We start from the raw sequence: 24293 nt of genomic DNA on the forward strand, positions 1-24293 counted from the left end.
TATGAATGAGTGAGTGAATGAAGGAGGGAATATATGAATGAGTGAGTGAATGAATGAATGAATAAATATATGAATGAGTGAATATATGAATGAGTGAATGAATGAAGGAGTGAATATATGAATGAGTGAGTGAATGAAGGAGTGAATATATGAATGAGTGAGTTAATGAATGAATATATGAGTGAGTGAGTGATGTCAGAGCAGGTTAAGGGTGTTGTTGATTCATGGTTCTGTGCTCAGCCTGCGTCTCATCCTCAGCTCTTGTTTACTGCGTGAGCTCCAGAAGTGTGGAATACCTGTCAGCGTGTTTACACTCAAACAGCTCATTAATATGCAGATATCCAGCAGCTCTCTGATCACCATGCTGATGAATATTCATGAGATCACAGACAGACAGACCGACGCCCCGCTGTAACGCTCAGTTATTCAGTTCATCAAACAATACACGGGTCACGCTACACCGTCACCATGGAGACCGAGAACTGACCAGCGTACACACACACAAAGAGAGACATGCTCATGACATCCTGGATGGAGACGTGTCACTTCCTGCTGCAGGTCGTCACATGCCATGTTTGCCCACACCGAGGCGATGGAAAGGTCAGAGCAATTACAGCAAACACTTGGCATTTACAGCAGGAGCCGTGTGTGTGTGCGTGTGTGCGTGTGTGTGTGCGTGCGTGCGTGCGTGCGTGCGTGCGTGCGTGCGTGCGTGCGTGTGTGTGTGTGTGTGTGTGTGTGTGCGCGATGAGGTTCTGGTTTAGCCTAAACCTCAGTAAAGCTCTACTACAGCATCACACTTCAGCTTCTGACTGTTTGAAAACCATAATTCATTCATTCATTCATTCATTCATTCATTGACTGACTGACTCACTCACTCACTCACTCACTCACTCACTCACTCACACTCGCTCTGTCACATGTTTATTTATCTAATCTTTCATTCACTCATCACTCATTCACTCACTAGTTTATTGAATGACTCTTTTATTCACTAAATCATTCATTCATTTGCTAATAATTAAAATTATTCTTTAAATCACAAATTTTTCAATTAATCAATTCATTCATTCATTCATCCATCTATTTGTCCATTCATTAAATCTTCCATCCATAAGCAAACCTACTCATTAATTCTTTTATTCATCCATTCATCAACTAATTAATTCACTCACTCACTCTTTCATTCATCCTTTCATCCATTCATTTAACTAATTTATTTACTCAGCCATCGATCAATCCATAAATCCAACTACTCATTTTCATTCATTCATTCATTCATTCATTCATTCATTCATTCATTCATTCATTCATTCATTCATTCATTCATTCATTCACTCACTCACTCATTCATTCATTCACTTACTCACCCATTCATTCATTCATTTATTCATGCAGTCACTTATTCAATCACTCGTTTATTCAGTCAGTCACTCACTCACTCAATCACCCATTCACTCACTCATTCATTTATTCATTCAGTCACTCATTCATTCATCAGATGCCTCAAGGCCCAAATTTTACATTTCTTGTGTAAGTATTTGGTACACACATACACGCACACACACACACACACACACACACACACACACACACACACACACACACACACACATGTTAGTTGAACACATTCTCTGTTTCAGTGGCTCGTAATGAAGGACTGTTAAAGAGCAAATCTGTAATCTGTTTAGTCTACTGTTAACAATGAGTAACAAGTTTACACACACACACACACACACACACACACACACACACACACACACACATGTTAGTTGAACACATTCTCTGTTTCAGTGGCTCGTAATGAAGGACTGTTAAAGAGCAAATCTGTAATCTGTTTAGTCTACTGTTAACAATGAGTAACAAGTTTACACACACACACACACACACACACACACACACACACACACACACACACACACACACAGTGACACACACACTCCTTGTTAAGGAAGTCTCCTGTTAGAGAGCAGAGGAGTGTGTGGATTTGCACTTTGCTTTAATTAACAGCTTGTGTTGATCCCACTGGAGTCTGTGGAGAGAGACGTGTGTGTGTGTGTGTGTGTGTGTCTACACAATATATTATACTACACTACAAACTACACAATAAACTACACACACACACACACACACACACACACACACACTGCATACTACACACTGTACTAAACTCTACACACATTGCATCCACAGTGCATGTTACTCTGCATATTCCACATGTAATGTATGTGTGTGTTTGCATGTGTGCGTGTGTTCATTTCCTCCACCTGTGTGTGTGTGTGTGTGTGTGTGTGTGTGTGTGTGTGTGTGTGTGTGTGCTCCTGAACTGCTGTTGTTCTGGAGCTCCTGAATCATCAATGTTTGATCACAGCTGGAGTTCAGCTAAACTGAACAACACAGAGCAGATTCAGCTCATCACTCGTTTATACCTGTGTGTGTGTCTGTGTGTGTGTGTCTGTGTGTGTGTGTCTGTGTGTGTGTGTGTGTGTGTGTGTGTGTGTGTGTTCAGCACAGTCAGGTTTGCACAGCAATACAGGGTGAGTTTGTATGTCTGTAGATTTCTGCTTAAACACACCAATGCACACACACACACACACACACACACACACACACATCATTAGACTGAGTGTTTCTCAGAGAGCAGATGAGTGTGTATCAGGATGTACCTACACTGTTAAAAATGACTTGTTGTTTTGTCTTTAAACAGTGAGTTTCTCGGCTGCATTAAGATCTTGAGTTTACTGTAATTATAGATGTGAGTTATAATAACTTGAGTGATTTTGTTGTTTCAACTTATTTTGCTTATTTTTTGTGTTGTATCAACTTCTTCAAGTAGTGCACATTGACTTACAAATGTAAGTACACTCAACTTCATAGTGTAAAACTGTTGAGTGAACTCATTTTTAAGTCAACTTAATCCATTTGATTGCTTGAAGAAGTTGAAACATTATAAAGTTAAATGAACAAAAGATTAGTCAACTCAACTCAACATTTCTCAACTCAAATAAACTCAAAGCAAAACCTGAAAACGTTACCTAGCTGCCTCAAAATGATGAGTTAAATCTACTCAATATAGCTAACTAAGAAGTGTAGCACAGTTGACTTAAAATGATGAGTTCAATGAACTTAATTAAGTTTGTTGTACTAGTTATCAAAGTTTACACCGTTGCTTTACAATTAAGAGTTCAATGAACTCAGCACAAGTTAACATGATTCATGCATTTACAAAAGAAACATAAGAATAAGAAGAGTTCAGTACATGAATATGGCATAATGTGAGTCTGTGTACATGCCTTAAACACATGGTAAACCCCGCTGTTGTCATTATTGAAGATGTTAAAGGGCCATGACACAACATGACACAAAATTAAACACGACGGTCGGCAATAGTTTGCTGACAGTGTTCACGTGTTTACACACAGAGAGCAGCATTTACAGCGGATCTTTCAATATTGTGGTGATATTAGCGTCCTGTAAATTGAGTAACTTAGAAATCAGACAGACTAAGGTCTGTCTGCAATCAGTGAAAGAGTACTGCTGACCATACCAACTATAACTTTGCCATCTGAATGAACAAAGGAAGGGCGCTGATCACACACACAGACCGAATCTGTAGACAAGAATATTCAACACATACTGGAGCTGCATCTTTATTAAGAGGAGACGAGCAGCATATCCGGCTCTCACCATTGATGAGAAATGCTCTCGAGTAAAAAATGTTCCAAACGTACACGGATCCACGCTTGAGTCCAGCAGCGTCTCATAGAGAGAAAATGAAACATAACCTTCACATGATGAAGGCAACACTGGCGACCCGTATCTCCAAACTATTCTTATTCTTTTCCCACAACTTTTGGCAACACGACGTGTCGTCTCTCTGCCGTCTGAACACTGTTTCAGGTACAGTCTAAGAAAGCTAGCATGCATATTAATGAAGTTGCAGCGCATACATAATGGAGCGCGCTGATTGGTTTGAACCAAGTCTTACTCATGAATGAATGCAGCACACTCAGAGACGTAATACGGGACACTCTGGCACAGACGTTCTCATGACCGTGACGCAGCTTCAAAAATTCGTTTCAAACCGGAAGTACAAATTTGCTCAAAATAACGCAAAAACAACCAATTTACACTGTTTACTGTAATATATGTGTCCTCATAGTGTTTACAGCAGTGTGGGACACATATACCACTGTCAACAGCTCAACACGTGTGTTCTGGTGTTTCCTGACCCTTTAAGTTAATATTACTTGACATTACTCAAAACTCCAAGCTTTGGCATGGAAACTTGAACATGTGTGTTTAAGTTACTCATTAAGCAGGAAAAACCTGTAATTAATATTTTAAGTTCTCTGAACTGAACATTTGAATCTCCTCAAATGGTCCACCATGTCTCTGTTGAAAATGATTGGTTATAATTGAAATTCTGCCTTGACAACGGCGCTGATTGGTCAATATATGTCATATGACGTAAGGTGGCCATTTTGCTTGTGATGCTGGATTTTGCTGAAGTGCAGCAGGACAGAGGCACTAGCTGAACCCGTCTGACCAGAGAACAGTTCAGTATGTAAATGCTTGTATACAGTTTTCTATTGACATACACGCAAGGGCGACACGGTGGCTCAGTGGTGTCGCACTGTTGCCTCACAGCAAGAAGGTCTCTGGTTTGAGTCTTGGCTGGGTCAGTTGGTGTTTCTGTGTGGAGTTTGCATGTTCCCCCCGTGTTGGTGTGGGTTTCCTCCGAGTGCTCCGGTTTCCCCCACAGTCCAAACACATAAGAGTGTGTGCGGCTGACCTGCATCATCTCTTCAGCGTGTGAGCATCAGTCTGCTGTGTGGTGTCAGAGATCTGTGGTACTCTGGTTAGTGATCAGAGATGTGTTTCCCAGAATGCACTGCTGTCATCACTGTGATGAAAACCATTAATGTCATTAATGAGGGCGAGGACCAATCACAGAGCAGACTGATGGAGACACGGGTTTCCCAGCATGCTTTGTGTTGTGCAGGTGAATGACGGAGAGATAACAGCGCATGGAGAAACTCTCCCTCTCCCTCAGTGACATTTCATCAGGCGTGTGTGTGTGTGTGTGTCTGTGTGTGTGTGTGTGTGTGTGTGTGTGTGTGTGTGTGTGTGCGCATGTGCATTTGTGTGCGTGTGTGTGTGTGATGGACGGCCTGCAGGCAGATGAGTGTTAGCGCACTGAGCGGGTCTGGAAGAGAGCGATAAGAAAGACAACCACACACACATATAAATACACACACATACACACACACACACACACATTCTGACCAGGCAAACATTTTAGCAGTGTGACACGACGGTAAGCATATGGAAACCCGGTCCCACACCCTTGTGTTTGCTGTGTGACGATAAAATTCACACTCGTTGCGTCTGTGTCTTCTGCTCACTCACACACTCACTCACTTACTCACTCACTCATTTACACTGAGTGTGTGTGTGTGTGTGTGTGTGTGTGTGTGTGTGTGTGTGTGTGTGTGTGTGTGTGTGTGTGTGTGTGTGTGTGTGTGTGTGTGTGTGTGTGTGTGTGTGTGTGTTGTTGAGTGCAGGTCAGTCTGTCCGCCAGCATCAGAGCTTCATCTCTGTGTGTCTGTGCTGAGGCTGTTATGACTGGAAGACCTGTGCTGGATTGGAGCCGCTGGCATCAGGAACACACACACACACACACACACACACACACACACACACACATGGACCATCCTGGACGAGCTTCAACTGGGTTAACACACACATCCATTCTAAACACACTTGCATCCTGAATACACACATACATACAAAGCACACACATGGATATTAAACACACACATGCATCCCGGACGAGCCCCCGTCTGGGGTCACTAATACACACACACACACACACACACATCATAAACACACAAATGGATCATGAACACACATATATGTATCGTTAACGCACACATCCTGGACGAGCCCCCATCCTGAATCACAAACACACACACACAAACAACCACACATGCATCCCGGACGAGCCCCCAATTGGATAATGAACACACACACGCATACTGAATACACACACATGCATCCTATACACACACACACACACACACACACACACATACACACACACATGCACACACACACGCGCGCACACACACGCGCGCACACACACATGCATCCCGGACGAGCCCCCAATTGGATAATGTACACACACACACACACACGCATACTGAATGCACACATGCATCCTATACCCACACACACACACACACACATCCTAAACACACACGCACACACACACACACATGCATCCCGGACGAGCCCCCAATTGGATAATGAACACACACACGCATACTGAATACACACACGTGCATCCTATACACACACACACACACACACACACACACACACACACACACACACACATGCATCCTGGACGAGCCCCCAATTGGATAATGAACACACACATGCATATTGAATACACACAGATGCATCCTATACACACACACACACACACACACACACATGCATACTTTACACACACACATAAACACATGCTTCCCGGACGAGCCCCCACTTTGATAATAAAAACACACATGTATCCTACACACACATATGCATCCTATACACACATGCATCCTATACACACACACGCATCCTAAACACATACACATGCATCCTATATATACACACACACACACACACACCCATCTGGGATAAGCCCCCACTTGGATAATAAACACACCCATGCATCCTACACACACACACACACACACACACATCTGGGATAAGTCCCCACTTGGATTATGAACACACACATGCATCCTGACCCCACACACATTCCAGATGAACCCACACTGAGATCATGAACACACAACCGCAGTCCAAACACACATACACACACACACACACATCCTGGGCGAGCCCCCACTGTGATCAAGAACACACACACATCCTAGAAGCCCCCCACTAGGAGCAAGGATCAGGAACACACACACACTCAATCCGAACACACACGTATCCCAGAAACCACCCCGCTGGGATCAGGAACGCGCGCACACACACGCGTCCCGGACGAGCCCCCGCTGGGAGAACACTCTCCTCGGAGCAGGGGCTGCTGGGTAATTGGATTTAATTGGATTTAGCAGCTCACTGACCTTGTGGTCAAACTGTCCTGCCCTGACAATGAGCCTGAGAGAGAAGATCCTGCAGCTCAGTGCTGCTGCTGACACTCATATCCCAGCTGGACCAGCCCGTCTTCATCATCATCTTCCTCATCATCTGCTGAGAGATCAGTTCCAGGACAGGAACGACCTCCAGGCCGACCCGTGCTCATTCTGCCCTGCCTCATTTATTTTCAGCTTACTCCCTTTATTAATCAGGGGTCGCCACAGCGGAATGAACCACCAACTTATCCAGCATATGTTTTAAGCAGCGGATGCCCTCCCAGCTGCAACCCATCACTGGGAAACACCCATACACACTCATTCACACTCATACACTATGGCCAGTGTAGTTGATCAGTTCCCCTATAGCGCATGTGTTTGGACTGTGGGGGAAACCGGAGCACCCGGAGGAAACCCACACCAACACGGGGAGAACATGCAAACTCCACACAGAAACACCAACTTGAGCCGGGACTCAAACCAGCGACCTTCTTACTGTGAGTTGATCGTGCTACCTAATCGTGCCCTGCTTCATTCATCCAGATGGCAGATTCAAAGAGCTGGACTGGTAATGCAGACTGCCTCATCTATAGCACTGGTTCTCAAAGTGGGGGTCGCGGAACACCTACTCAAGAGAAACTTAGTTGTTTATAGTTACTATATACTATATAGTCTCTATAGTAGCTTATAGTTACTAGTTGTATTGGATTGCGACCCCTGGGGTAATCACATTATATTAAAGACACAGCAACAGTGTCAGATGCAGCAGATTGATTTAACAACACCAGCAGGTTAAACTTTCTGGCCCATTTACAGCACTGACATACTTGAAAACAACTAGATGGAGAATAGACTTGAGAGTATTGGTGTGTGTGCGCCATTGCATGCAAGGTTTCTCTATTCATAACCACCTCAGAGGATATTGGGGGTCAAGAGTCACTGGCTTTGTCATTCTGGGGGTCGCGGGCTCTAAAGTTTGGGAACCCCTGATCTATAGCACACACTCAGCTTCTGCTGTGAACGCTCATCATTCACTTCAGTTCAGCCGATTAACAAGAACAAAATCATTAATATGAAGGAGGCGGCGAGTTCTGCAGCTGCGGCTGCAGTCTGAGAGACGATGCAGAATGTGTAGTGCAGAGCGAGCGAGGGTCTGGTGTTTAACGGCTGCATTTACTGCGATGCGTCTCATTGACTGCGCTGTGTTTCCCTGCGGCCGGCGCTCCTCTACACGTGTAGGCTGGTGTAGTGTGTGATATATGTATTTGTCCTCTCTGATGAAGATAAGCTTGGCTGCTCTTCAGCTCCGGCTATTTGTGTTTTTCAAAGACAAATCATTTCTCCGCTGCTCTTTCTTCTTTCCAGGTAGCGCTCAATAATTCATTGTCTCTCCGTCTGCACCAGAGGCTCTTTGTTGTTCAGTGTTTTCCTCTGACTCTTCCCTCTGAATCCTGTCCAGCAGTTTAAGGTCCGTACAGCGTGAGCATTGAGACTGAAAATAGGCTGTAATAGTCTGTGTGTCACTGAATTAAACAGGAAGGCCTGGTTTTAGAGCACAATAGTTCACACCCACAATAAAATAGCTCCAAAGTGCTCAATAATGTTTATGTCTGGGTACTGTGCAGGCCATGGGAGATGTTCGACTTCACTGTCATGTTCATCAAACCACTCTTTCTCCAATGTGTGTATTGCTGCATCATCATCCTGACACCGCCACCGCCTTCAGGATACAGTGTTTGACCCATTGGGTCACATGGTGCTCCAGAATGGTTGGGTCATCCTTGGTGGTGACCCAGCACCCATTAAGTATTTGACTTAGGGAATGTAATGATAATGAGCCCAAACCATCAGTGATCCCCCATGCTTGACTCTGGGCATCAGCAGTCTTCTTTGGGGCTTCTCCACACCGTAACTCTCCTGGATGTGGGAAAGACAGTGAAGGTGGACTCATCAGAGAACAGTACACGCATCCACAGCTCCAGATCTCCACCGCTGCTCCACTGAAGCCAGTTTTTGGCATGGGCAGGAGTGAGCAGAGGTTTGGGTCATTTATATTGACCCTGTGGAGCTCCAGAGCAGCAGTTCTGCTGGACACAGGAGAGTGGAGCTGCACATGTCATTCTGCAGTGAGTCGGGCCGCTGTGCTCTGATGTGTTCTGGGTAAATCAGGGTTAGCAGCCCTTTCAGCTTCCTCCGGCCTCCACAGCTCCTCCTGCTGGATGTGCTTCCTCTTCTTCTTGGTGGTGGTTTGCTGACATGACTCTGGACACCACGGCTCTCGATCATCACACACACTTGCTGTCTCGCTCACAGACACACAGCAACACTCCGCTGTGTCCCCATAATGCAGTGTGTTCAGCAGATGCTGATGAAGCTTCACACTCTGCTCTACTGCTGGACTGAAGATGGAGACATGCAGACAGAGCACCTACAACACTACACTGGCCAGAGCTGCAGCTTCACTCTCACAGCCCTGCGTGGCAATCATAATACTGAAGAACACGAAGAGTGAATCATCAGACTTTATTATGAATTAAATGTTCCTGTTTATTCAAATGTGTCTAAGTGATTAAAACACAATCTGAGGAATATATAATGTTGTTTCTGAAACAATAGATAATGTTACAATTATATCCTCGTTGAATGTTTAATGGTGATGTATGCTTGTTCATGGTTTCCATTCGTCTGATTCCTCGTCTGGACACCATTCATTCATTTCCTACAGCTTTTAGCGGGGGCAGCAGTCTTAGAAGAGAACCCCAGACTTCCCTCGCCCCAGACATGTCCTCCAGCTCCTCCAGGGGAATCCAGAGGTGTTCCTTGGTCAGCCAAGAGACATAGTCCCTCCAGCGTGCCCTGGGTCTTCCCTGAGGCCTCCTCCCTAGATAGGCATCCAGAAACAGATGCCCGAGCCACCTCAGCTGACTACTCTGGATGTGGAGGAGCAGCGGCTCTACTGCGAGCTCCTCCCAGGTGACAGAGCTCCTCATCTATAAGGATGCGCCCTGCCACCCTGGGAAGGAAACTCATTTCGGCTGCTTGTATCCGAGATCTTGTACTTTCAGTCATGACCCAAAGCTCATGACCATAGGTGAGAGAAGGAACGTAGATTGAGCAGTAAATCGAGAGCTTTGCCTTTCAGCTCAGCTCCTTCTTTACCACAACGGACCGGTACATCAACCACATTACTGCTGCACCAATCCGCCTGCAATCTCTTGCTCCATCCTCGTGAGCAAAACCCTGAGATACCTGAACTCCTCCACCTGGGGTAAGGACTTTCCTCCAACCTGGAGATGGCAAACCATCTTTTTCCAGTGGAGCACCTGGAGGTGGTGATTCTCATCGCATCCGCGTCACACTTGGCAGCAAACCGCCCCAGTGCATGCTGAAGGTCCATGTCTGATGAAGCCAACAGAACAACATCACCTGCAATAACAGAGATGACAGAGATGAGATCCTGTGGTTCCCGAACCGGACCCCCTACAGCCGTAGAATTGGTGACTAAGGGCAGCCCTGCCGGAGTCCAAACATGCCCTGGTAACAAGTCTGACTTATTGCCGGCAATGCAAACCAGACTCCTGCTCTGTTCACACAGGGATGAGACGACCCTTAACAGAGCACCTCTGACCCCATACTCCCACAGCACCCTCCACAGGATACCACGAGAGACACGGTCGAATGCCTTCTCCAAGTCCACAAAACACATGTGGACTGGTTGTGCATACTGCCATGAACCCTCGAGCACCCTGGCGAGGGTATAGAGCTGGTCCAGTGTCTTCTGGACACCAGAATCCAGAAAAGCAGAGATGTAAAGAAAGCAGAGCTGTGTGTGATGATCATCACGCACACACACACACACACACACACACACACACACGCACATGCTAATCTCCGTCAGGAACTCTTCAAAGGCGTCTTCTTCCGCTAATGTCCTCTTTCTGCTCAGAGCTGCATGTAAACAGGTTTTTCTGTCAGACAAAGGTGTCGTGTGGAGCAGATTCCCTCCGGGGCGCCAGATAATCCCGTTTCCTGCAGGAACGCCGCCGCCGCTGCTCCTCTGGCACACTCCGAGAGAGAGAGAGAGTGTGTGTGAGTGTGTGTGCAGCATGGTGTGTGATGCTCTGCCAGGCCGTGTGTGTGTGTTCGGGATTGCAGGGCGCGAATGGTGAGCGGATGCCGTCATATGTCTGCAGGTGGTGTGTGTGTGTGTGTGTGTGTGTGAGAGAGAAGAGAGAGAAAGAGACTGTGTGTTTTCTGGAGTGCAGGGCATGAGTGGTGAGTAGGTGTGAGCATGGGTCTGTAGTGTGTGTGTGTGTGTGTGTGTTTGTGTGTGGGGCATGAGTGGTGGGCAGGTATTAGTGTGTTCCTGCAGGTGAGTGTGTGTGCGTTTGTGAGTGCAGGGCATGAGCGGTGGGTAGGTGTCAGTGTGTGTCTGCAGGTGGGTGGCTCGGCAGTGGCTTCACATGCACAGTGGGCCGGATGTATTAACACACACACACACACACACACACACAAACACACACACCCACACACACACAGCGGACACTCGCTCTGATCTGAGCAGGTGATCCACGAGACACACAGAAAGTGAACAGCAGATGGTTTGACTTGGACTCACACATGATCTGATGACCTACACACACACACACACACACACACACACCCACGTACACACTGCAGGACATGCGCTGTTTATTTGGTTCACACACTCATGCTGCTTGTGTTGAGACGAGCTTGTGTTTGTCACACACAGAAGCAAACCGTCTGCTCTGATCATGTTAGAGTGAGGAAGATATACAGGAACACTCGTGCTGATCAATATTATTATTATATACCGAGTCTTCTTTACTGCATTTACAGCATATAAAGTGTGATGTACACTCACCGGCCATTTTATTAGGTACACCTGTCCAACTGCTCGCTAACACAATTGCCTAATCAGCCAATCACATGGCAGCAGCATTTTAGAATGGGGAATAAAGGGGATTTAAGAGACTTTGATCGTGGCATGGTTGTTGCTGCCAGACGGGCTGCTCTGAGTATTTCAGAAACTGCTGATCTACTGGGATTTTCACGCACAGCCATCTCTAGGCTTTACAGAGAATGCTCCGACAAAGAGGAAATATCCAGTGAGCGGCAGTTCTGTAGGCGCAAATGCCTTGTTGATGAGGCCAGAGGTCAGAGGAGAATGGCCAGACTGGTTCCAGCTGATAGAAAGGCAACAGTAACTCAAATAAGCACTCGTTACAACCGAGCTCTGCAGAAGAGCATCTCTGAACACACAACACGGCCAACCTTGAGGCGGATGGGCTACAGCAGCAGAAGAGCACACCGGGTGCCGCTCCTGTCAGCTAAGAACAGGAAACTGAGGCTACAATTCACACAGACTCACCAAAACTGGACAATAGAAGATTGGAGAAACGTTGCTGCTCTGATGAGTCTCCATTTCTGCTGACACATTCAGATGCTCGGCTCAACAGCATGAAAGCATGGATCATCCTGCCTTGTATCAGCGGTTCAGGCTGGTGGTGGTGGTGTAATGGTGTGGGGGAGATTTTCTTTGCACACTCTGGAAGGGCATCCGCTGCGTAAAACATATGCTGGAATAGTTGGTGGTTCATTCCACTGTAGTGACCCCAGATTAATAAAGGGACTAAGCTGAAGGAGAATGAATGAATGAATAACAGAAAGAGCGTCCTCTCTCTGACACAGCTCTGTTCTGTGCTTCTCTATTGTTATATGACATATTATATCATGTCATTGCAGTGTTAGATCAGTCTAATGTGTCTCTGTTAAAGAAACATGTTGATTTCTGTCCTAACTTATAATGAGCTGATCTTCAAATCAGTGGTGAACGAGACTCAGAAGCAGTGTGTTTAATGACGATGTTGAAAACCTTTTAAAGGAGAAACACCATCATGATCAGTCTCTGTTCTTTAATCCTCAGTCTAAACTAGAGAAGAGACTGATTTATAGATACTCTCTCTCTCTCTCTCTCTCTCTCTCTCTCTCTCTCTCTCTTTCTCTCTCCCTCTCTCTCTCTCTCTCTCTCTGTGTGTGTGTGTGTATACTGGTTTTGGTGGTTTACAAGGACAGTATTTTGTGTAATGGCATGGGTTAGTGTTATTGCATTGGTTTATGAGGACATGCCTGATGTCCTTGTAATTTGAAATGCTTTAGTCATACTCAATGAGGCCTTTGTGTAAATTGTGCTAGTATTTGTACAGTATAGCATATGTTATCCCTATGTAGAGTCCCTCTAAACCACTAAATCCAGGGTGTGTTTTGTTTTTAACAAGTGGCAGTATCTTTCCTCAATGTTAAGATTGCAGTTCACAGTTCCACTAAACTCAGACACTTGCTTCATAACGTTTTGTTTATGAAGGATTTACTTCTTGACTTTTCAAGATTTTGGCAGGTGTGTGTACGTATACTGGTTTTGGTGTTTTGCGAGGACAGTATTTTTGTATTTTGGCATGGGTTAGGGTTATTGCATTGGTTTGTGAGGACATGCCTGATGTCCTTGTAATTCAAAATGCTTAAAAGTCATACTTAATGAGGCCTTTGTGTAAATGTTGCTATATAATTAGTATTTTTACAGTATATAAGTATATATAATGTTAATATATAATGTTAAACCAATGTAGAGTCCCTCTAAACCGTCAAATCCAGGGTGTGTTCGTGTGTGTACTGTACATGGAGGCTCCTACAGTCATTCGCTCTCTGTCACAGCAGTGCATTGTGGGATTGTGAGTGACTGTGGGACAGTGTTGCCATGGTGATGTCTGCAGTGGTCTGTGATTGACAGTTGTTCAGACCAATCAGACTTGTGGGTTTGGCTGTGTGTGTGTGTGTGTGTGTGTGTGTGTATGAGTATATATCAGAATATGTGCGGGTGTGAATGTTGCAGTAAAAATTGTGCATGCTCCTCCGTCTGCAGGTGTGTGTGTGTGTGTGTGTGTACTGGCTGTGTGTGTTTAAGGCGTCTCCTCCATCTGCAGGGGTGAAACTCGGTCCTTGTTCTCTCATGTTCTGCAGATCTCTCGGCTAGTGAAGCTCTTTGTGTGTGTGTGCGTGTGTGTGTGTGTGTGTGTGTGTGTCCCTGCCGCTGCTCTATTTCACAGCACACTGACCCCGGCCGCTTGTCGAGTCTCTTAAACACTGTTGAAATATTTGTTTACAAGCTTCAGTGCAGTTTAATTTTCTTCTGATCAACTTTGCTCGTCCCAGCAGTTTCTGTGTGTGTGTGTGTGTGTGTGTGTGTGTGTGTGTGTGTGTGTGTGTGTTCATTTCAGTTCAGAAGAGCTTTATTGGCAGTATTGTAGATTACCCAGATGATGAATGAGCAGTTCAGTGATGATATAGCACGTCTGATCTGTCTTTATGCTGCATGGTGGTGCAGTGGGTAGCACATTCGCCTCACAGCAAGAAGGTTGTTGGTTCGAGTCTTGTGCTCCGGTTTCCCCCACAGTCCAAACACATGCGCTATAGGGGAATTGGGTAAGCTAAATTGTCCGTAGTGTATAAGTGTGTATGGGTGTTTCCCAGTACTGGGTTCCAGCTGGAAGGGCATCCGCTGTGTAAAACATATGCTGGAATAGTTGGCGGTTCATTCCGCTGTGGAGAACCCTGGTGAATAAAGGGACTAAGCTGAAAATGAATGAATGATCTGACTTTATGTCGTCTTAAAGGGACAGTTCTCCAATCATGACAGCTCTGCCATCATTTATTCAGCCTTTCTTTACTTCCTTACAGCTTATGTCACAAATATATTGGCGTTTCTTTCTTCTGATCAACACTAAATACTCTGAGAAATGTTGAAACTGGAACCATTGACCTCAATAGCATTTGTGTCCCCTATTGTGACTCTAATGTTCCTCACAAGATTTGTGTTCAAAATGACACAAAAACACTCAATAGTAATCCGCTTTTATTTTTGGGTGAACCGTGCCTATAAGTGTGTGTTTAGTTGTGCAGTAACAGTCTCCTCCAGTGCTGTAGATGGAGTCTCCTGCTGGATCGTTGTGTTTAATGAATCTCAGTCTCACTCTTATCAAGCTCTGTCCTTCAGTTTGATTGACAGCTGGTAAACCCCGCCCCCAGATGTAGATGATGTCGGGATGCAGGCTGCAGATCTGGAGTAATGAAGACTCGTCCTCTGGGAAGCGTTTCACACACTCGCTCGTTCACACACACTCTTGTAGTAATATCCTGCAGGAGGAACGCCTCTGTGTGTGTGTGCGCCGTTGATCAAACACTCTCTGGATGAGACACAGCTCGTGCTCTTTAGTCTTCTTATAGTCTGAACATCTAGAAATGCTTAAAACACAGAGCTTCATCTGGACATGTACACTGAGTCTCGCTCTCTAATAATGTGGCACGCTTGTCTTATTTACATGCACACTTTCATCTTTTTACAGAAATGCACACACACACACACACACACACACACACACACACACACACACACACACACACACACACACACACACACACACACACACACACACACACACACACACACACACACACACGTGAGTTTGGTTGAAACTCCTCCTCCTGTTAGTGGGTGTTCTGAATAAGCGTCCACATGACGTCAGTGATTTGCATATTACACGCCCACACCAGAGGTCTTCATGTGTGTTTCTGAGGCCCTGGCCATGCCTGATTATTTGTAATGTAGTGTGTGTATTCAGTGCTGTAAAGTAGCAGATTACAAACACTCAGACTACTGTAATTGAGTAGTTTTCCTCAGGATTTGTAATTTACTAAGTAGTTTTAATAATGAGTTCTTATACTGTCACTTGAGCACATGTTTAGTGCAGTATTGGTGCTGTTACTCCACTTCAGCCTGCAGTCTCTGCTGTATTATTTCCTGTCTATGGGGGTTCGAGAGATCAGTCCTGTGATTCCTGTCCAATCAGATCACACACAGATGTAAAGAGGTAAATCGCCTCACGATGAACTACCTCGAGACATAGGCACTTTATAACTGTTTGGAAGCATTACAAGTGTCCAAGAAGATGTCCAAAATCTGTACACACATTGACCCAGAGACTGTGTAGATAGGGGAGTTGGGGGGGGGTGATGATGACCGATATGGCTGTAAACACTTATGACCGGAACGACCGGAATGGCTGTAAACACTTAGCAGGCACAAGATGTCAACATGACATCAGATTGGCGTTGTAGCCTAGCGTCGCAGGGACGTTGTAGTTTGTTTGGAAATGAAAATCATGTTGACGTCAGAACTCAATTTGCTGATGCCTATGTTCAATGTCCAACCTGAAATCAACCAAATATCAACGTCTAATGATTTTCCAGCTTGATGTTGTGTGGATGTTGCCACTATGACGTTCATCAGACGTATCATTTTGGTTGCCATACCTGATGAATAGATGTCAGTATGTGACGTCAATACGATGCTGGTTTAAGATGCTGGCTCAACATTGGATTTTGTTACATTTTTAACTCAACCTAAAATCCACCAAATATCAACGTCATTATTACACATCAAAATAACGTCCTCAGACGCTGGCTAGAAGTTCAGTTTTGGTCAGCTGACGTCACAACCTAACTCTAACCTAATACTAGTGTCCTCTGAAGTTGTGTGCCTGCTGGGCAATCACTAGATGCAGTACAGAATGTTACGTTTACACTTCAGCTTTTCACAGTGTAATAACCAACACTCACTGCTCTTGAGTGCTTTTGAAAGCTCCTCATACTTTCAGGAATATTTACAGCAGACACTTTTACTCTACTGCACTACTTTTTTGGGCAAGTAACGGTGCTTTCACTGGCGTATGATCTATCAGTACTCTTTCCTCCACTGCGGTATTTATATAGCACATGTATCCTGTATGACCCAAAGAGCTTCAAAGTCATGGGGGCGGGGGGGAGGGGGGTCTCTCCACACCACCACCAGTGTGCAGCTCCACTTGGATGATGCTCTGGCAGCCACAGGACAACAGCTCCAGTGCTTCACCACACACACCAGCTATAAGTAAGGTATAAGGGGTAGGGGCCGATGGAGGGAGTTTGGCCAGGACACCGGGTTACACCCCTACTCTTTGTGCCATGACATTAATAATGAGCACAGAGAGTCAGGAGCTCAGTTTAACAGCTCATCTGAGCAGTATAGAGTCCCCTTCACTATACTGGGGCATTAGGACTCACAGAGCGCCCCCTGCTGGCCTCACTAACACCACTGCACACAGCAGCCTAGTGTTCCCATGTGGTCATTGCCCAGGCTCAGCCCTGCTCAGCTTCAGTGAGTGACCGCTCGTGGGCTGCAGGGTGATATGGCTGTGGGATCAGCTGTTCCTGAACGGTTGCATACATTTTAGTCTGAAAGTTGTATTTATTAGTTTATTAGCAAAAACTTATATGCAAACTTCACTCATACATGTGTCAGGTCTTCCAGGATTTCGCAGGACTTTCTTCAGAGTTTTGCGGCCTAAAATAACTGATTTCGCTGCAGTTTTCTTCATGATTGCGGCCATATTTTATGTTGGTTTGCTGAAACAGTTATTGCACAGACAAAAGTCTCTATTATACATAATACTTCTGCTCATGTGAAAATTCTTTGTAAGTTTCCTCATCATTAACGTGTAGTGTCTCGTGGTTACATGGCGGGTTACAGACCAGCGTAAGTGTATGCTGCCACCTACTGTCATGCTGTGTGTGAAATCATGGCTCAGCAAGGCTTGCTTGCGTCCGCATGGCCTTAGTTTTGGGTGAATCCGTGTCGTGATGACGTCATAGAAAGCGTCTAGACGCCAAATTTGTGGAAAATCTGATGCAGACTGATTTCAGAGTTTTAGGATATTTAGACTGGAAAATCAGTAGTTTTTGCAGTGTGTTCTCTCTAAAGCCATGATAAACACTCCTGTATTGATCAACACTCTGTGTGATCATTCATTCACTCATTCACTCAATCATTTATTCATTCATTCACTCACTCATTCATTCATTCATTCACTCATTCATTCACTCACTCACTCACTCATTTATTCATTCATTCATTCACTCATTCATTCATTCACTCATTCTTTTATTCATTCATTCATTCATTCATTCACTCATTCATTCACTCACTCACTCACTCATTTATTCATTCATTCATTCATTCACTCATTCATTCATTCACTCATTCTTTCATTCATTCATTCATTCATTCACTCATTCATTCATTCATCTATTCACTCATTCACTCAACCATTCATTCATTCACTCATTCATTCACTCATTCATTCATTCACTCATTCATTCACTCATTCATTCATTCACTCATTCATTCACTCATTCATTCACTCATTCATTCATTCATTCATTCATTCATTCATTCATTCATTCATTCACTCATTCATTCATTCATCTATTCACTTATTCACTCATTCATTCACCCATTCACTCATTCACTCATTCATTCATTCATTCATTCATTCACTCATTCATTCACTCATTCATTCATTCATTCATTCACTCATTCATTCACTCATTCATTCATTCATTCATTCACTCATTCATTCACTCATTCATTCACTCATTCATTCATTCATTCATTCACTCATTCATTCACTCATTCATTCATTCATTCATTCACTCATTCATTCACTCATTCATTCATTCATTCATTCACTCATTCACTCATTCATTTATTCATTCATTCATTCATTCATTCATTCATTCATTCACTCATTCATTCATTCACTCATTCACTCATTCATTCATTCATTCATTCATTCATTCATTCATTCCCTTTGCAGCTTGGTCCATTATTAATCAGGTTCGCCACAGTGGAATGAACTGCCAACTTATCCAGCATATGCGGATGCCCTTCCATCTGCAACCCAGTACTGGGAAACACCCATACACACTCATTCACACACTACAGTCAGTGTAGTTGATCAGTTCCCCTATAGCGCATGTGTTTGGACTGTGGGGGAAACCGGAGCACACTGAGGAAACCCACGCCAACACGAGGAGAACATGCAAACTCCACACAGAAACACCAACTTGAGCCGGGACTCAAACCTGAGACCTTCTTGCTGTGAGGTGATCGTGCTACACACTGCGCCACCGTGCCGCCCTGTGTGTTGACTATTCTCAGCTGTATTTTATCTCTCCATGTAATGTAGTTGTGTAAGTTGTGTGTAAGTTCTGATGTTCGTGTGTTTGTCTAGTGTATCTAGTGTTTGTCTGAAAGTGTGACGCGTCTCCTTTAACTCTACGTTTAGCGTGCTAACTGCGCTCAGCTAGTTTCAGAGTTGCGCGTCTCTGCCGGAGAACATTAATTCCTCATTATTGTGTGTTTTGTGTTGAACCTGCTGTGTGTGGAGTCGTGGAGACACAACACGGCTTCAGCTCCAGACCGCCATCAGGACATTAGGCAGAGCTTCATTAGCACACGACTAATGAGAGCGAGAGAGAGCTCACATATAGCGGTGAGAAGTCATCTGGAGGAGATATTGAACACCAGCGCTTCAGGGGTTACCGCCAGTGTGCGTGTGTGTGTGTCTGATACCGCCCGTCTGCATTAGTTTACTCCTGCAGTTTTACGTTTATGATAGTTTTGGTTTTGTGATGTCTTCTCTGTTTTATTTTCTTGCATACGCTGTTTGTGTCTTTCTGAACTGTGGCGGTCTCTGCATCACATCAGCTCAATTAAAGCCGTAATGAGAGATGTTGCTCTGGCCACTTTCAGATTTTAATAATAATGAAAAACTTCACCTGCGTTAGTCCAGGACCATCAGACACTGGAGGAGGGTTTTTTTGCATTTTCATTTATTATTATTATTTGTATTATTATTATTAGTTTTAGTGTTATTGTTTTATTATTATTATTATTATCATTAATATTAGTATTATTGTTATTGTTATTGTTATTATTATTAATAATATTATGGTTTTTGTTGTTGTTATTATTATTAATATTATTATTATTAATATCAATATTATCTTTATTATTATTATCATTTGCAATTTATTTATTATTGTTGTTGTTGATATTATTATTATTATTATTGTTATTATTATTATTGTTGTTATTATTATTATTATTATTTTATTTATAATAATTATTATTATTATTTGTTATTATTATTATTATTATTATTATTATTATTTGCTTTTTACTTATTGTTGTTGTTGTTGTTGTTGTAGTTATTAATATAATTAATATAATTATTAGTTTATTTTTGTTATTATTTTTATTATTATTATTAATATAACTGTTATTATTATTATTATTATTATTATTATTATTTGTTATTATTATTGTAATTATTATTATTTTTACTATTATTATTACTATTATTTTATTATTATTATTAGTATTATTATTGTTGTTGTTTTAATTATTATAATTAATATTATGAATTTATTATTATTATTATTATTAAAATTGTTGATTCATTTATTCTTTCAGTTTCCTTTGGCTTAGTCCCTTATTTATCAGGTGTCACCACAGAAAAATTAACTGCCAACTATTCAGCATTTGTTTTACTCAGCTGACGCCAGTCTAGCTGTAACCCAGTACTGGGAAACACCCAAACACACTCATTCTCACACACACACACACACACACACACTCATACACTATGGCCAGTGTAGTTGATCAGTTCCCCTATAGCGCATGTGTTTGGACTGTGGGGGAAACCGGAGCACCCGGAGGAAACCCACGCCAACACGGGGAGAACATGCAAACTCCACACAGAAACACCAACTGACCCAGCCAAGGCTCAAACCAGAGATTTTCTTGCTGTGAGGTGATCATACTTACCACTGAGACACCTTGCCACATTATTGTTAATAATAATGGTAATAATAATAAAATGTAAATATTATAATAAGGTGAATGCTTTTCATTTGATGATGGCTGCAGGATGTTTAATAAAGTTATCTTAGTCTTTTAAGCCACGTCTTGAATAAATTCGATTTCATTTTTAATAAAGGTTTATTTCTTTAAATTCAATAACAATTAGTTTTATTTAAAGTAAACTAAATATTTTCACCATCTTGTTTGTTTTCAGAAATACTGAGTCAAAATAAAAGGAGTTTCTCCTCAAAACAAGCAGAATAATCTGACAATGGGGGAAGTAAAATACTGTTATGTCGAAGCCAGAACAAGATTATTTTGCTTGTTTTAAGGAAAAACCCACTTAATTTTGACTCGTTATTTCTGAAAACAAGACTATATTCTGTGAGCTGATCTAGAAAATGCTTCTTTATTTAAGAATGTTTAGATATTTGGGCTGGAAACGAGACAGAAGCTCATTGTCTGTGGTGTGCCTCAGGGCTCTGTCCTCAGACCGCTCCTCTTCTCCATGTTCATAGCATTAGTTGAGTCTGTCATTGAGGAACACGTCTCTTCTCATCACTGCAGTGCTCTCCGCCTCTATTCCAGCCTGATGATCTGAGGATGGTCTGAGTGTCAGCATCTGCAGAAGAGGATTGATCTTCACAGAGCACGTTACTGCATCTGTCTGCTCCTGCACATCCACTCTGCACAATGCCCCGCTGCTGAACGCTCCACAAAGACACACACTTTCACTCTCATGGGGCTTCACGTTATAAGAATAGCTGGGTTGTTGCTACTCAACCTTGGATCAAATATGGCAAAGCATTGGGTTAAAACATTTCATTGAATAAATTACACTAGCTTTGCCTTTCCTGAAGCGTCTAATGATCTGCTAATATTGAACCCTTCACACATCACTTTTAATCAGTCCTGCGTGAGCTTTTATTCTGATCATTATTTAAGTGGAGTTTCACAGATTCATTTCGGGAGGAGCGTGTGATATGATGGATCGCAGTTGATCCCCAATCTGTAATCATTAGTGAGCCAATCAGGTCATTCCTAACTCAACATAATGTCCCGTCTACCTTTACTCCCTTATCATAAGAGTTTTTAAAGAGCCCCTCATTCACCCCTTCACCCTCCTCTTTTCCTGATTGATCCAGTATTGAGCAACATAGTGGCTCAGTGGTCAGCACTGTTGCCTCACAGCAAGAAGGTCAATGGTTCGAGCCTCAACTGGGTCAGTTGGCATTTCTGTGTGGAGTTTGCATGTTCTCCCTCCGGGTGCTCCAGTTTCCCCCACAGTCCAAACGCATGCGCTATGGGGGAATTGAATAAAGCAATAGGAGCAGTATATGAGTACTCTAGTAAGTACTAGATGTCATGTTGTAGTTAAACACTGTTAAGTGATGTGAAATTCTGCACTCGCTCCCTGTAATGTTTACTTACATTATCCAAGCTCACTATCCTCGGTCCGCTCCTAATTGTGATTAGGGTTAGGGTTACAGCTCATGACGGACATTTCTCAAAGAAGGAATAATAAAACTCTTACCTAAGCCGGAGTGTGGGCGCTCGAGTGTCCAGTAAATGCACCGCTGTGATCGATGACTCTCGCTTGTTTATTAATGCCTGTGACAGTCGTGACGTCATGTTGACAGTGGAGAGTCGCTGTTTGATTCGTAGGATCAGGACTTCGTGATGAAACTGTATTTGGTGTGTGTACTCACTGGCCTTCCCAAAAAGACAGTCAGACAGTTGCAGCTCATCCAGAACGCTGCAGCCAGAATTCTGACCAGAAGCAGGAAATCAGAGCACATCACACCTGTCCTCAGGTCTCTACACTGGCTGCCAGTTACATTCAGAATAGAGTTTAAAGTATTATTACTGGTCTATAAATCACTAAATGGCCTAGGACCTCAATACATTACAGATATGCTCACTAAATACAAACCCAACATCACTCAGATCTTTAGGATCATATAAACTAGAAATTCCAAGAGTTCAGTCAAAGCAGGGTGAATCCGCCTTCAGCGACTAACAGCGCCCCCCGCTGCTGGAATCAGCTTCCAGAAATGATCAGATGTGCTCCAACATTAGGCATGTTCAAATCAAGACTGAAAACACATCTGTTTAGCTGTGCCTTTACTGAATGAGCACTGTGCTGCGTCCCACAGATTGCACTATCATGTTTTTCGTTTTCTTTTTCATTCTTTTATAGCCTATTTTAACTCATTTTAATTTGTTTTTATCTGTTTTTAATAATTTTTATTGTCTGCATTTTATGTTCCTAAACTTGTCTTTTTTATTCTTGTTTATGTAAAGCACTTTGAATTGCCACTGTGTATGAAATGTGCTATATAAATAAACTTGCCTTGCCTTGCCTTGTGTAAGGTACACCCTTCGTAAATGTATCAGTTGTAAACAAACAGACAGAGAATATGTCGGATCTGTGTCTGTTCTAATCGCAGATTTTGGAATTGTACCCTCATAAAATTATGAGTATGCTCCGTTTTACTTTGATTTAATAATTACAGATGCGTGAATTTTATTTACACACGCTCCATTCACACGAGGCTTCAGCGTCAATGCTTGACAGAGGGCGTGTCTGAAGTTGGGGCTGACGGGATCGTCATAGCAGCGTCAGCCAATGAAATTAGTCAGCAATAGGCCGCTGTCTGAGCTGGTGTATTTGCATACAGCGATCTGATTGGCTGACGCTTTTGTCATCCACAATGCAGTTCGGCAACGCCTGACGTCACCCATTCAAAGTGAATAAGCAGCGTTGAAGCTGATGGCCCGTGTTAATGGGCCGTAAATATTTATGACAGCAATTTTATACCATAAGTACTGAGCTTCACCGCGTGGGTATGCACTGGTGTGGTTGGTGGTCTATTCCTCTTGGGCTGCGCCTGATAGCCAAGGAATAGGCCAAACAATTTCTGGGAGCTCTCAAGAACTAACTGATCTCAGGCCTCTTTACGTGCTCATTAACCAGGTGGGAACCCTGGACTCAATTATCTCCAAGCTCAGGGTTCTCTCCTGGGACACCACACCTAACCTGCTAACGTTATCAAGCAATGTCTAAGTGGGAACTGTTGGAAATGCATCACTGTTAAGCTCCCTTGACGATGCGTCAGATTGATCACATGACACACTGCAGCCCCAATGATTCATGCACATGCTGTGTGCCTTTATCCCATTTCTGTAACATCTGACATCCAGATCCTCACATATGTGTAAGACCATCATCTGACTGTGTTGTTTGATATATGACTGGTGATGTGCGCATCATGTCCCGTCTACACTGCAGGAGCGATCAGAGCTGCTGGATTTACAACATGATCATTCCT

The 24293-nt window shown here is 43.4% G+C and overlaps 2 protein-coding genes across 53 annotated transcripts in view; one reads left to right on the plus strand and one right to left on the minus strand.

Moving 5' to 3' along the window:
* The window catches only part of nrxn2b (neurexin 2b), a 479676-nt gene that overhangs the window by 123765 nt on the left and 331618 nt on the right, over window positions 1-24293 (plus strand). The gene's annotated exons all lie outside the window — the stretch shown is intronic.
* Window positions 23132-24293, minus strand: part of alpk1 (alpha kinase 1) — an 859869-nt gene continuing 858707 nt past the window's right edge. Inside the window, exon 11 of the mRNA XM_087260152.1 lies at window positions 23132-23324. Within this exon, the coding sequence (XP_087116278.1) occupies window positions 23297-23324 (28 nt within the window). The 3' untranslated portion in view covers window positions 23132-23296. The remainder of the gene's footprint in view (window positions 23325-24293) is intronic.

This window comes from Danio rerio, chromosome 7 (genome assembly GCF_052040795.2).
Source record: "Danio rerio strain M-AB ecotype USA chromosome 7, GRCz13ab, whole genome shotgun sequence".
NCBI lineage: Eukaryota > Metazoa > Chordata > Actinopteri > Cypriniformes > Danionidae > Danio > Danio rerio.